The sequence below is a fragment of the Protopterus annectens genome, chromosome 1.part0, assembly GCF_019279795.1.
Source record: "Protopterus annectens isolate FY-2018-M chromosome 1.part0, PAN1.0, whole genome shotgun sequence".
Classification (NCBI taxonomy): Eukaryota; Metazoa; Chordata; order Ceratodontiformes; family Protopteridae; genus Protopterus; species Protopterus annectens.
In genome coordinates this window covers 697,729,207-697,744,502 of record NC_056725.1, presented here as the reverse complement: position 1 = coordinate 697,744,502, position 15,296 = coordinate 697,729,207, and the positions used below count along the sequence as shown (strand labels likewise).

Here is a 15,296-nt window from a genome sequence, read left to right as displayed (position 1 = left end):
AGAACCACATCTTCTTAGCCCCTCACTGATTCCTAAGAAAAATATCTTTGAGGGGGAAAGAAGCAGATCCCGACGGCAGGCATTGTCTTCCCGTCCTTCTCACTCTGGACCAAAGTCTCGCATACCGACTTCCCAAACAGTGAAGAACTGTCATATGGGGCATTGGTGAACAAAGCCTTGAAGGGTTCCGATGACTGACATAGCCAGAGCCAGGTATGTCACCTAATGGCACCACCTGTGCCAGCTGCCCTAACGGCTCCCTCAGCAGCATGGGAGAGGAGACGCATGGAGATGTTAGCGACTGATTTCAGAGTTGCCACACGAGTAGAAAACACCTTGTCTCTCACCAACATGGACTCCAGGGTCGACTCAGCGATCTCCTTCACTAGGTCTTGCTGCAGCGAAATCACAACTGCCATGTAATTTAGTGCTGTTACTGAGAAAGTGGCTGAATAGACCCGCTTACTGAATCGATCCAATGCCCCTGACTCTCAGTCAGGAGGATGGACCAAAGAGCTCTCCTGAGCAAGTTCTTTCTTGGTGGCAGCTACCATCACCATACCATCAACTGGGGACCCTTTGTTCCAACATGTCCTGTCTGAAGGGGGGCTAAGTACTTTATAAGGTTGCTTAGGAATAGGCTCCACCGTATCCGGTTCCTTCTGTGCCCGAGATGTTATTAGGTCCACTAAGGGATCCGTGGGAGGGGACACCCATGGGCAGACCACCCCCCTCTGGTGAAGGAGTTCCATGATGTCTGCAAACGAGACATCCTCGGGGGGGGGGTGATCAGGGGGAACCTTGCCCTTCCTCCAAATCAGTGTCTTTGGTGAGGGACTGTGGTGGGGAGTCCAAGTGCCTCCTCTTACACATGTCCGTTTGCAAGGGATCTCCTCAGTGGGAATCTCTGGGGAGGACTCGCAAACGTCCTGCTCCTCCCCCACGTGTGTTCCTGAGGCAAAACGGGCACAGGCTATCCCTGAGATGGTAAGATGGTCGGGACTGTACCCAAAACAGAGGGAGGTTGGTCGGAGTCCGAGGATGAGATGGTCAAGGGTCTTGACACAGAGAGAACCCTCTCCACCACATCAAAGGCTGAAGGAGAACGGACATCCAGAGAAGTGCCAGCCGGAGCTGTTCCCCTCTGACTTGACAGGGGAGTCAGGGCCGAGACTCCAGGAGCTGAGATACCGAGGGGAATAGTGCACTCCTATACACTCGGAGCCGAGAGCACCCACTTGGATCTGACCCTGAGGCTACGGCTCCAATAGCTCAGATCTAACCTGGTCGGATCAGACACGCTCAAGGCAATGGCTGATGTCGAGGTACCTCAGTGCTGACCCCTTGACCCAGAGGGTACTTGGATCCAAGGGCTCCGGAATTGAAGGCCAGATCAGAGAAGGCGTGATTGGAGTAGAGAAAGGCTGCAAGCTCCCCTCTCCAAAGGGAAAGAGGGCTGGCAAGACCCCCATTTGAATCTGGGTGCTGATAAACCTCTGCATCATCTTAACCATCTCCGCTTCACTGAGGCTCTGGGTGGAGAGGGAGGATGAAGCTGCAGATACCGGTCTGGAGTGCCGGTGGGGGGGAAGCCCGTACGGACGATCAGATCCAGGATTCCTCTGGAGCCAGGGAGAACCAGGTCTGGCCTCTGGCCTACCCTTCGGCGGTGGGCCGGCAGGAGCCAAGCGGTTGGGAGACTGCTTCCTCTGCCTGTCTTTCTTGGACTTCTCCCCTTACCCAGACCTCTTGGCAGGAGTATGAGTCCCAGAGACTGGGCAAGAGGTACAAACTGCTGCTGCTACACCTGAAGTGGGGTGCGTAGGAACTACAGTCCCTGAAGAGGGAAGTAGGCCCTTGAGAAAAAGTTTTATCCCTCCTGTCCTTCAGTGCCCTGGAGTTAAACCCAGCACAGATACGACAGGAGGTTTGTAGATGGGCTGCCTCCAAACACACCACGCACAGTGTGTGACCATCGGCCGGGGAGAGCTTATGGCCACACTCTTGTGCACTTTCTGAAACCTAGTTTAGGGGTTTCAGCCATGTCCCTAAACAGGCCCAGAACACACACACACACTCGAAGCAAAGAGAAAAGGGATAGACGGAAAGAGAGAGAAATTTTGTTTTTTTAAATTCCAATGACTTTGCGGGGAGGACAGAGAGTAAAGCTAAGAGAAAAGTTAGAGAGAGAAAGAAAAATCACAAAATTGCACTCACAAAACCCAACGACTAGCCAAGAACTCAGACCACGATGCTTGCTTTTCCAGCGGCAAATGAGATCTGAAGGGAGGAAGGAGACAGGGGGCATTATGGGTAAGGGGAGGAGCTTGGAGCGTTGTTCAGATGTTGGATATGTGGCCATGTCGGATTTAATACAGATCCATAACCCACAGGTTGAAGATCAAATTAAGTCAACTACTTTAGATAGCATGTTCCCAGTAACTTCTAAGCCTCATGTTGATAGTATGCAGCACGTGGTTAAATGAAAACAAGCATACGCACATGGCAGTTACTGTAGCCCCTGCAACACTCACAGGTAAATCCCAGAGTTTTCTAGTAAGTTCTACAGTTCACACACCCTCAGTGAAACGTAAGAGTGAGTCAGCAAACTCAAAGCATGGGCCCCAACCTAGTTTCATTACCAAATGTCGTAACTGCGGTGGAAATCACGAATCTAAAAGAGTGAAATGCTTAGCTTTTTGCTAACAGTGCCACAAATGTAACAAATGGAGTCATTTCAAAAGATTTTGTAAATCAAAGGCCACACATTCTTTTGCTAAAAGGGAACATTTTAAGAAATGAGTTGATCAATTAGAAAGCCATAATCGCAAGCTCTCATTCTTTTTATGTTAATGGTGTGTCAGTTCTTCATGAAACAATCCATGCAGTTGATTATGGGCCAAGAATGAAGTATTTTGTACTGTTCGGATAAATGGCAAACCCATAGAGCTCAAAGAGTAATGTTACACATCTGCAGAAACATTTGCTATAGTATGTGCTGATGAAAGGCTTGATTTGGCAAAGTGTGCAAAGCTTGCTGCTTATGGTGGCAAAGAGATTCAAATGGAAGGCTCAGTAATGCTTTCATGTTACTCTGCTGGAAGAAGCTACAACTTATTTTATGTGGTCAAAAGACACGTCCAGTCATTATTAGGCCTCAGAGACACTTTGAAAATGGGACTGCTTTCATTTAACAAGGATGTCCACCATGTTAGCTTAAAAGACCACTGCTCTTATTTCTCCCAGTCTATTTTTTCTACCTACGCTGATCTTTTCGTAGATACACTAGGGAAAGCTTCCAGTTGTGTACTCCATGAAGTTAGACCCAGATATCAGAAAAGTTCTAATAGCAAATGCGAACTAGATTCAATGCTGAACTAGACTAAATGGTGCAACAAGGTGTGATCTGTCCAGTCACAGAACAAACTGAGTGGGTATCTTCCATGGTGGTAGCCCATAAGAAGCTCAGATGACATCAGAATATGTACTGACCCACGAGATTTGAACAAGCAAGCCTGACTGCCATTTTGTAGTAAGCTGTTGAGATGAAAGCATGCATGTGTGTAAGCTCTGTCTGTCAATCAGTTTGCTTATATCTACTGATGCTGCCATCCATCCTGGTGTGTTTCTATAAAATAAGGCATCTTAAATGAACTACCCCACCTGCTTGTCTTTAATATAGATGGGGAGGAGCAAATCCAGAGACCCTAGAACCTCCAGGAAATGAAGAAGCTGCTCTGGAAGAGGTTGAGGAATTCCTGAAAAAGGAGGGAGAGACTTCCATACCATGAAGTAACCCTGATGGATGACAGAAAGAACCCAACAGCCCAAAGTGATGAGAAGCCAATTTGGAAGGGAAAGCCAAAGGGACAAAGTAACCTGGTTTATGAGAATGGGGGGGGGGCTGTCAAAGAGAAGCAGGCTTATCAGATAAAGAAAGTGTCTGGACCACAGAAGTCTGAGAAGGCTTAGCAGAGGAGGCCAGCCTCCCACTTTTCCTGCCCTTGAAGGCCTAGTGGGTTGCCTGCAAAAAAAAGTAGATATAGAAGGATAATTCCCATGAGACTTGGGGATAATGCAGACAAAAATATGTGCAAAGGGTACTGAAAGGCTTTGCTTTTCTCTTGAAGAGACTTAAAAAGGTCAGCAACATCAGTCCCAAAAAAAGATATTTATTATCCAAAGGACCATCCAACAGCTTGGCCTTAATATCCTCAGGCAAAAAGTGAAGAAGCCAAGAAAAATGCCTCATGACAGATCAAAAAGCCGCAGCTCTGGAAGCGACATCAACAGCATCACAGCTACACATGATAGAGGAGCAGCAATCCACTTGAGAAGTAGAACCTAAAATAGATAACGGCAGAAGATTTGCTTTCAGAATCAGAGAGGTCAGAAATAACCTGACAAGACTGAGCTATCAAGGCCAGAGCATACCTGGTCATGTGGGTCTGGTAATAAATAGCCCTAAAGACTAAAGCAGAAGCAGTGTAAACCTTATCAATCCTCTCCATTGCCCCAATACCCTTAGCAGAAGCCAAAGGTTTGGAGGAGGGCAAAAGCTTAGGTTTGTCAGAAGAGACTGACACCACAGCAGGATTGGCAGAAGGACATTAAAATAAAAACTAAAAATATCCTCAGGGAAATTACAGAACCTATCAGGTTTATTAGCAGCAAGAGGCTCAGAATCAGGAGATGTGGAAGCAGCAATTAAATGCCTAACAAGACAGACTACACTAGAGGAACTGCAGATAAAAGTATCTACCTGAAGCAACTCATAATATCTTCTCTGCATATCAGACACTTGAGAAAAATCCTATGTAAAGTATCCCATTATCCTAGCAACTGTGTCCCCAAAGGACAATTCCTCAAAAGAAGACTCAGGGCCAATCAACTCCTCCTCATCAGAACCAAAAGGTTTGGAGAAATTAAAAAGGAAGGAACCACAAGCCAAAGGTGAAGGCATCTGACAACAGGACAAGAACCCTTCATCAGACTCTGAATCTGAGGAATCTGGTTACCTAGACAATTTAGAAGAGGTACAGGTCCGAGAAGCAGGCACCAAAACCCCTTGAGGAGGCTTCACAGTCATTAAGGCAGAAAACAAGCCCTGAGTAAACTCCTGACATTTCCTCTGAGGGTCCTTAAGACAGACTGAAACATGCTTTGTCTTTTATCTTTTCTAGGAAGGGACATCATCTCTAACAAATACCAGAGGTTTTGGCCCCTTTGGGAGATTCAATAAGAGTGCCTGGAACCTCCTCCCTGACCAATATCTGTGGAATCCTTCCAGGATCGTATAAGATAACGAACTGTAGTTCCCCCTCAACATTCAGAGCAGAAGCCTGCAAAACCTCAGAGAATGTGCAAAAAAGATGTGCCCAGCCTCCAACAGTGTCCCAGAAGAGGAATCTAAAGTAGATGCCGAACAGCCTGCAGAACTATTAACCGTCTCTAGCGGGGGCATCCGGTGGAGGCTGGAGAGCTAAAGAATATGGCAAAGACTTCTTGGCCTTCTTCTTATCTAATGGGAGTATCTTGGGGTTAATGGATTCCGCCATGTTACCCAGGGCTAACTGTTTAAGTCATTGGTTTTCAAGATAAACGGCCATGGAGGACAACCGGCTTCTGAGTGTCTTAGGTACAAACACCTTAAAGATACTATAAGAGGTACGGTCAGTGTCTTAGGCATAAAGACTTTACATACACTACAAGTGTTATGGTCGTGGGGAGCACACAAAAAAAGAGACACTGTTCATGATGATCCTTATGAGGAATCTGCCTCCCACACTGACATTTTCCCTTCACAGATGACATGAACTCTCGGTAAGCAAAATAATACAAGACGAAAGAAAAGAAAAGAAAAGAAAAAGGAAAAAAAAAACAGCGGGGCACTTATCTGACTGCTGGGTATTCAGCACAGCAATAAGGCTTTCAGACAACGAGCTACAGTTGTGTTCAGACTGGCAGCAAAGAAGCTCTGGATAACTGTGAATGTATGTCACTTTTATGCCCTATGTCCTGTGCAGGCAGCATGGGTGTGTGACATACGGTGAATACAAGATTAAAAGCCTTTGGCATACTGGCCAAATGTTGGGCTGCCCTGGGCAGGACATCCCTAGGAATAGTGCAACAGTGATGTAGAATATCATCTATAATAATCTTAAATGCTCGATTGTAGCGCCTATGTTCTCACGTTCCAATTTCTCCTTTCCTACACGTCTCCTCTCGTATTGTTACAACACTGACAATTTAATAAGGTTTATTATACAAAAAATTAAGCAGAACTGCAAATACAAAAGAATAGCAGTAATTTCAGTTTAATCTATAGCAGGTCTGGCAATTTGTATATAAAGAGCTACTCGTACATTTTTAGGTCTACCCAGTGAAGAGGCAAGAACTACTTAAAAACTTACCCCTTGTTCATCAAGCTTTAACAACTGGTCTGCTACTTTAGAGGTGCTGACAGACAACCTGAGACATGAGCTGTTTAACTCAGGAATAATATACTCGAGTATTTCTTTTACAGGCAACCCCCTCACTGTTCCATGCTTTGCTGTAGATGGAATTGCGTCTTCTAAAATGGATCCTCTAAGTGTTCTGAGCTGGAAAACAAACATATTTAACATTTCAGTACAGAAACTTTACAGTACAGACTATTTCAAACTGGAAGTGTTCACTAATGCCAGCACTCAGATTCACAGTTACAATGTCTCAAGACATTCTAATTTAAGGAATACATATCTCATGCACAGTGAGCTACTTAGAAAAAGAAATGCACTGGACAAAAAATGCAAATTAGCAGAATGCAAAAGAGATTAAAGGCATTATCTACTTTAACAGCGTTAAGAAAGCTGCAAGAGGCTGTCATAGCAGGTGACCCGGAGAGTAAAATGTAAACCAGTCAACTCATTTACAATCCGTCTGTATAATGCATTGACTTGCCAGCAACAAAAAGGCAAATGTTATGTTGTCCTATCTCGCCTTCATTCTTACAATGATGGTTCAAAGCCAATTCTCGGCTCCGACTCGGCTGAATACACAAGTGAAAGACTCAAACTTGGCTCATGGCAAGTAGGTATCTCATAATGCAGTGGTGCAACTCTCCAGAACTCGTTTGCCGCTTTACGAGGTTGGATGCACTCTTCTTGGCCATGGCTAAGTTGTGAAAAATGTTCTTCATATTACCTTTTAGAACCTTTAATCCTTTTCTATATAATAATAGATGCGTTTTTCTTGCACTGTAGTTACATAGTTAGCTTTCGAACTAGCAATATCTAAATTGTTATAGCTTTTATTTCCTTTGGTGCTGCCTTTGGCCGTCATTTCGTAGGCCTTACTGTATCCCTTGTAGTGCTTGTTGTTGTTGCGTCTTGTCGTAGATAAATAGTAGCTTGTTTACATTAGAGAGCTCTTTGCCCATTTTAGTTAGAGGGCTTGTAATTGGGTGTGTTGTTTTTTTGGGAAATATGGCCATTTTAGTTAGAGGCCCTATTTTCTCCCTTTGTTGTCTGTCTCCTCAGTGTTTCCTGTAGTTAGCTATAGATTAGTAGTTTAGTAAGTTAAATCTCTTGTTGTTAAATTGTGGTCTTATAACCATGTCCAAAGACCCAAAAGAGAGGGAACATAAGCCTTCGCTCTTCAAAAAATGCCAGAAGTGTTCACAAAAAATGTCTATCACAGACGGTCATGTCATATGTGTTTATTGCCTTAGAGCTATTCATTTGCAAGAGGATTGTACTTTCAGTCATTCCTTCAGTGCCAGGGTTTTACAAGAAAGGAGAAACAAATTGATCCTTAAAGGGCTCTTAAAGCCAACTTTTGAGGAAGCTATCCCACAGTTCTTCTTCCTCTTCTTCTTCTTCTAAAAGGGACAAACCTTACAAGAAACAATCACCTGCTACATCGGCTCAGTCGGAGCCGCCAGTCAAGTTACCAAACATTTCTAAGGCCACTACCTCCTCGGTTCCACAGGCCTCAGAGCCGTTGGAGTTTATATTAATTGACAAGCCTGGTTCTTCAACTCCAAAGTCTTCGGAGCCGCAAGATACCTCTTCTCGGAGCCGGTCCATGGATATTTCACCGGTTTCCCCAACACTGAGATATCCCATTTTGCACAGGTCTCATTCTCCATCCCTATCCTCCAGGTCGACCACGAGCTTATCTGACAATGACATGGAGCGGATGGTGCACAGAGTCTTGAAGTTGCCGGCGCTAACTAAATTATTTTCGACTCCAACCCATTTGGTCCCGGAGTCTATGATACCAATTGTACCCTCCGTTGTTCCTCCTCCGAGCCCAGCTGGCCCTTCGCAGCTGGAGTGCTTGGTACCACTTACTGTGGATCTGTCAATTCCAAGACCCCCTTCAATGTTCACAGAGCCAACTTCTGCTCCGACACTCACGGCGCCGTCCAGAGAGCCTGAGAGCTGGGGTTCCCCAGTCGGCCCCGAGCCTGTCCCTTGGAGCGTCGGCCCAGGTTAGCTCAGCTCCTACATTTGCCTCGGGCCTGATTTTGCTGGTTCTGGTGGCTCTCTCTGTCTCCTCGGAGCTGAGGGAGTATTCGAAGCCAGTGGGATTTGCCTTTGAGCTGATGAAGAGTGTGCTATCTTCCCATACAGCTCCACATAAGGATACCAGCACTTGTCCCCCTAAGGCACCGGCTACTGTCTCGGCACCACCCATTCCACAGGACAGCAGAAATGCAGAGTCTCTGGATACCCCACTGGGCGAACCCCTCTCCTCCGAGGCCTCCCCAGAATATCCTTCTGAGGAGCCACCTTGGAAAACAACTTGCAAGAGGAAGCACGTAGACTCTCCAGATAAGTTCGTCACTTCAGACACTGACCTCGAGGAGTCGGAAGGGTCCCCACAGTCGTCCTCTGATGATATCTCATTTGCAGATATTCCAGAGATCCTGAAGCAGAGAGGCAGCTGGCAGGCCACCACCCCTTCTGATGAGGAGTCAGTGTACCTGAAGACTTTTGGATCTCAACCTTCAGCCTCCTGGGTGTCTCTGCCTTTCGATGAGCTAATGAACCTTGTCAGTTGAAAGGCGTGGGAGCCACCTGACACAATGGAACCAGTCCCTCGGAGGCCAAACAAATTCTTATCAGCTCCTTCAGGAAAGGATTTCTTCACTAAGTGGGTACTCAAAGATGCTATGGTGGTGGCAGCAGCCACCAAGAAGAAACTTTCAGAGACATCCTCATCTGTTCACCCTCCGAATAAAGACTCTAGAACAATGGACAGATACAGGAAGCGTGTATTTTTGTCAGCGACCTTTACTCTTTGATCGCTGAACTACCTCACTCATTTGATAAGGCTACAGAGAGATCTCCTGAAAGAAGTAGGAGATACTCTACAAGGCACATTGGCTGCAGGGGTGAATGAGAAGGTCTCCTCCCAGCTATCCACCTTAAATTCCATCGTCAACTCTTCCATGAGGCTGATATCCTACGACAGTAAAAGTACAAAAGCACCTTAAGGCCAAAGAATCCCAAGTAAAATGTAAAACAAAAGCATAAAACTCCAGGTATTCACCGCAACGTTTTAACGGTCAAGTAGAACACACAAAGCTTTTGAGTAGAACTCTTTCTCAATGCATGAAATCAACAGCATAAGTTACTTCATTTTTAAAAAACATTTCAACCAATCCGCTCACATAATCAATTAGATAAACTGAATTAAAGTGCCCTGTCTCTTAAACATATAATGAATATAATATGCCTATATGAATACAAATATATATACATTTAACAATAAAAATACTATAAAAATAAACAGATAAAAGCTCAAATCAGACAGAATTAGCTCACATTTATCAGATATACAGAGAAATATTGTAACTAATGCTCAGGCTAAACATGTACACAGTAATGATTCTACACATAAATTCAAATTTAGAATTTTACAAGTAATTAATCAGAACTCTAAGGGTGGTGACCTTGTGAATAAAAATGAGTTAAGTGAATATAAATGGATTAATTTTTTTTTTGAGCAGACCATCTTCCAGGTTTAAATTCTTCTCTCAGTATCAAACCTGTTTTGAAACAAAAGACATGAAATTATTTGAGCTTTTAACTGTTTATTTTTTATAGTATTTTTACTGTTATATTTATATATATTTGTATTCATAAAGGCATATTACATTCATTATATGTTTAAGAGACAGGGCATTTTAATTCAGTTTATCTAACTAATTATGTGAGCGGATTGGTTGAAATGTTTTTTAAAAATGAAGTAACTTATGCTGTTGATTTCATGCATTGAGAAAGAGATCTTCTCAAAAGCTTTGTGTGTTCTACTTGACCATTAAAATGTTGCGGTGAATACCTGGAGTTTTATGCTTTTGCTGATATCCTAACGCAGCTGATAGAGTGAGCAGGGCAGCGGGTTCCAGAATTTCCCTTAGGAGATACGCTTGTGCAATTTTGTGGAGCCCTTTAAGTCTACTTTCACTAATGCCCCTTTTGATGGTTCCTCCCTCTTTGGACCCAAAGTAAAAGACACTCTCAACCGATGCAAGCAGGAAGGAAAAACTCTCTCTCTGCCGTTGGAGTACGTTTTTCCGTACCTTCAAGACCTTATCCTAAAGATCAGAAGAGTGGGAAAATGTGGATCAAAAGATCCCAGAGAGTTTTCCATGATGCATGGGGTGATTCCTTCCCCAGGGGCAGAGGGGGAGGTAACAACGGTAGACGCTGCCCGAGAGGCAGAGGGAGCCCACAGAACCACGGTGACCGTGATTCCTTTCGCGGACGCCCTTATCAGCGCTCCTGAAAGGAGGCCTGACTGCTCTACTCTAGAGGACGTTTATCTATGTACCCAGAAGCCTGGCAAATTATCACAAGAGACAAATGGGTACAAAGAATAATATCTAGAGGATATTCCACTCCCTTTCTCCAATCCTGTTCCACAGAACAGAACAATCCCAGATGTTCCACCCAATCTAAGGGAGCAAGCAACTATAGAGATTCAAATGTTGCTGCACAAAAGAGTCATCCAAGAAGTTCCTGCACACCAAATAGGATTCGGAACTTACTCAAGATTCTTTTTGGTGCCAAAAAGAACAGGAGACTGGAGACTCATATTAGACCTAAGCAAATTCAATGACTGTCAAGAAGTCAAAGTTCCGAATGGTGACACTGCAGTCTATACTTCCCTTTTTAGGGAAAGATGACTGGATGTGCTCGATAGACCTTCAAGATGCTTACTACCACATAAAAATGGACAAAGCATCGAGCCGGTACTTACGTTTCAGGCTGGGAGCCAGTCATTATCAGTTCAGAGCTCTGCCCTTTGGTCTCACTACAGCCCCCAGTGTGTTCACCAAATGCATGGCGGTAGTCACAGCTCACCTGAGGCATCTAGAATTCAGAGTGTTTCCCTATCTAGACGACTGGCTCCTATCTGCCACCACCAAGCATCTACTCCAACAAGCCAGGGATCTGACTTTGGACGTTTGCGCTCAGTTGGATATTAGTCAACTTTCAAAAATCTGCCTTGTTGCCCTGTCAACATATTACATTTACAGGCGCAGATATATTCACTGCTTCTATGGTAGCACGTCTTCCATCAGGCAAAGTTGCAACACTCAGACAGCAGATACTTTATTTTCTTCCCAAATTCAAGGTGAATGCAAAGACAGTTCTAAGATTATTAGGGAAATGGCTTCCACAATAACACTGGTTCCTCTTACCAGAATGAACATGAGGATCCTTCACTGGCTGTTGTTCTCCCAATGGTCACTTCAAGAGCTTCCTATATCTCGCCCGATCAGGATAACTGAATCATGCAAAAACAACTTAAGATGGTGGATACACTCCAGCCATGTGACTATAGGGAGACCCTTTGTTCCACAACAACCCATAGATACGGTGACCACGGATGATTCCCAGACAGGGTGAGGGCGGCATTATCTGGGGAGAACAGTCCAAGGTATACGGCAAGAACATGAGGCTCACTTGCATATAAATGTCCTAGAGATGAGAACAGTGCTTCTTACGTTGCAAGAAATTCACGACTCTCTCCCTCTACGGACAATTGCAATACAGTCTATCAATATGTCTGTGGTCTGGTATATAAACAAGCAGGGGGGAACCAGGTCTTACCCTCTTTGTTGTGAGGCCGTAAGAATTTGGCAATGGGCAGTTTCTTCCCAGCACTTTCTTATAGCAACGCACATTCCGGGGAAGTCCAACGTGATTGCAGACAAGCTGAGCAGGGCAATTTTGATGCCTCACGAATGGTCTCTCATTCAGAACATAGCGGAAAGTATTTTCCAAACATGGGGTCTGCCTTGCTGCAATCTTTTTGCCACTCCCATGAATGCCAAGTGCAGCAACTACTTTACCCTAATCCCCCCTCCGGGGGAGACGCCGACAGACGCACTTGCTCACAATTGGCCCTTGGGATTTCGTATGCCTTGCCTCTGTTTCCTCTCATACACAGAGTCATTAAGAAAGCACAGTCCTTGGGAAGCAGGATGATTTTCATTGCTCCTTACTGGCCTCTTCAAGTCTGGTTCCCCTTCCTTTGGCCTCATCTTCAGGAGAAGCCTTGGACTCTGGACCCAGTTCCTGACCTGCTGACACATACATCAGGTGTGCTTCATCCTTCTCTCCACACCCTAAAATTGACAGTTTGGCTGCTCCACTTCCCAATCTAGTTAGGCTTCAGAACTTCACCCTAAAAGTTAAACATATCTTAATGTCGTCTCATAAAGCTTCCACCAGAAAACTGTATTCTAGCAAATGGAAAAGGTTTTCCCTCTGGGCTCACTTACCATAAATGTAGATGCTCAAGTGTATTCATTGTTGCACTCATCACATTTGGGTTATCCGCTTGCAGTAACTCTCAGTCGGCCTGATTATCAAAGTCTTTGGTCCCGAGTCGTTACATCATTTTTTCTTGACCCAGATGCCAGGTTGCCCCCCTTAATGGAAAGTAACTATATTATATATATATAAACACACACAAGGTTATACCTCCAACAAAAAAGCAAATACACCAAAAAGCTTTTAAATATATTAAAGGAGAATAGAGGTATAGCCAAAAGAAATCAGGGGGCTGAAGGGAGGGTAACCAAGACTGCAACAGTGAATACACTCAAACATCTACATTTATGGTAAGTGTACACAACTGTACTATGTTCTTCGTGTTTCACTGTTGCAGTCATCACACTTGGGTAGATTCCCAAACCTAAGGATGGGAGGAGAAATTTACATGGCATTAGGACCAGCTATAAGGCCCTGCAAGACTGCAGTGGCAAAGCCAGCTCTGGATTTAGAGAAAATTGGAAAATGGCAATGCTTGGTGAAAGTATGTACAGAACTCCAGCTAGAATCTTCTAGGATGTCTCTGGTAGGGACACCTCAGAGAAAGGCTGTAGAGGTAGATGCAACCCTGGTTGAATAGGGTCTAATCCCCTGTGGGATAGGTTTTCCATGGTGCTTATAGCAGAAATGAATGCAATGGCCTATCCATTTAGAAATGGTTTGCTTTGAAATAGCCTTCCCATCTGCCCCTGCAGCAAAAGCCACCAGCAGTTGTTCAGATTTCTTTTGAGGTTTAGTCCTGTCCAAGTAAAATCTAAGTTGTCTGTGCACATCTAAGGAGTGCAGTATCCGTTCCCCTTTGTTCTGTGGATTAGAAAAGAAGGTTGGCAAATGAATGGACTGATTAAGAGCCACACTGGATACCACCTTGGGCATGAAAGAGGGATTAGTCCTGAGGGACACCCTGTCTGCATGAAAGATGATGAAAAGCTCCACTGCCATAACAGCCTGCAATTCAGATATCCTTCTTGCTGAAGTGATGGCTAAAAGGAAAGCTGTTTTCCAAGAAAGGAATTTTAACTCTGCAGTTGTAGCTGGCTCAAAAGGAGGAAGAGTGAGTTTTTCCAATACAAAATTAAGGTTCCAGGCTGGAGTTGGGGCTCGCCTGGGTGGTCTTCAGTTTTTGGCCCCTCTGAGGAACTGCTTGAGCAGTGGGTGAGAAAAAAAGGGGTGGATCTGTGTTGTAATGAGCTGAAATGGCTGAGGCGTGAATTTTGATGGAGGAAAAGGAAAGGCCCTTGTGAAGCACCTCAGTTAAGTATTAAAGAATCTGCGGTAAATTGGGCACTGCTGTGACCATCCCTTGAGTCTGGTTCCAGGTACAGAATATTTTCCATTTTTCAGCACAAGATTTTCTAGTACTAGGTCTCCTTGCCTCCAAAATGACATCCAACACTTGTTTACTGAGGGATGGTAAGAGAGAGATTAGGTAATTACCCAGGCTGCCAGGTTCAAGGTTTAAAGCTGGGGGTGCAGAATCTGGCTCTCGGGTTGAGACAGCAGGGTAGGGGTCTGAGGTAGGTGCCATGGGGCCAGCTGTGACACACTGCATAAGAGGGGGTACCAGTGTTGGCGTGGCCAGTCTGGTGCAATTAGTATCATCCTTGGTTTGTCCTGTTTGATCTTTAGTAGTACTTTGGACAGGAGGCAGAGGAGGAAAGGCATAAACTGATAGATTTTTCCAGCTGAAGGACAGATCATCCACTTTCCAAGCTTGATTGTGGGAAGTCCTTGTTCAGAATTTGTCCAATTGGTAGTTCTGGGGGGAGGCAAACAGATCTATATCTGGGGTCCCCCATTTGTTGATCACCATGTTGAAAATCTTTGGTTCCAGTTTCCACTCGTGTGGGTCCATGAGATTTCTGCTTAGTTCGTCTGCCAGTGTATTTAGCTTTTCTGGCAGGAATTGAGCCTGTAGGTGCACTTGGTAGCTCAAGGCTGTGTTCCACACAGCCATGGCTAGTCTGCAGTGGGGGTAAGAATGGGTACCCCCCTGCTTGTTTATGTACCACATAACAGTGGTGTTGTCCGTCTTTACTATTAAATGTCCTAGAAGGATGTGATTCCTGAAGGGTGTCAGAGCATTCTGTACAGCTAACATTTTTTTTTGATTGATATGCAGGTGCATTTGACTCGGGTTCCATTTGCCCTGAATGCACTTCCCTGCCAGGTGAGCTCCCCATGCATAGTCTGATGCGTCTGTTGTTAGGGTTTGGGCTGCAGGGGGTAGAATGAATAGTAGTCCCTTGTTTTGGTGGCAGACCTCTGCCCACCAAAGGAATTCTAACCGTAGGCAAGGTATGATAGGAATCATTGCTTCTAAATCCTGAGAATGTTGACACCATAGACATTTTATATACCATTGTAGTTTCCTCATATGCAGTCTTGCATGTGGAATTAGTAGAATGCACAAGGCCATGAACCCCAAGGCTTGCAGCATTTGTGTTGCAGATAGGGTTT

The 15,296-nt window shown here is 44.7% G+C and overlaps 1 protein-coding gene across 3 annotated transcripts in view; it reads right to left on the bottom strand.

Moving 5' to 3' along the window:
* Nucleotides 1–15,296, bottom strand: part of SIPA1L3 (signal induced proliferation associated 1 like 3) — a 3,185,962-nt gene that overhangs the window by 2,583,991 nt on the left and 586,675 nt on the right. For all 3 annotated transcript variants that reach the window (XM_044062280.1, XM_044062270.1, XM_044062288.1), the window contains exon 4: nt 6,414–6,602. In XM_044062280.1, the coding sequence (XP_043918215.1) occupies nt 6,414–6,602 (189 nt within the window). The remainder of the gene's footprint in view (nt 1–6,413; nt 6,603–15,296) is intronic.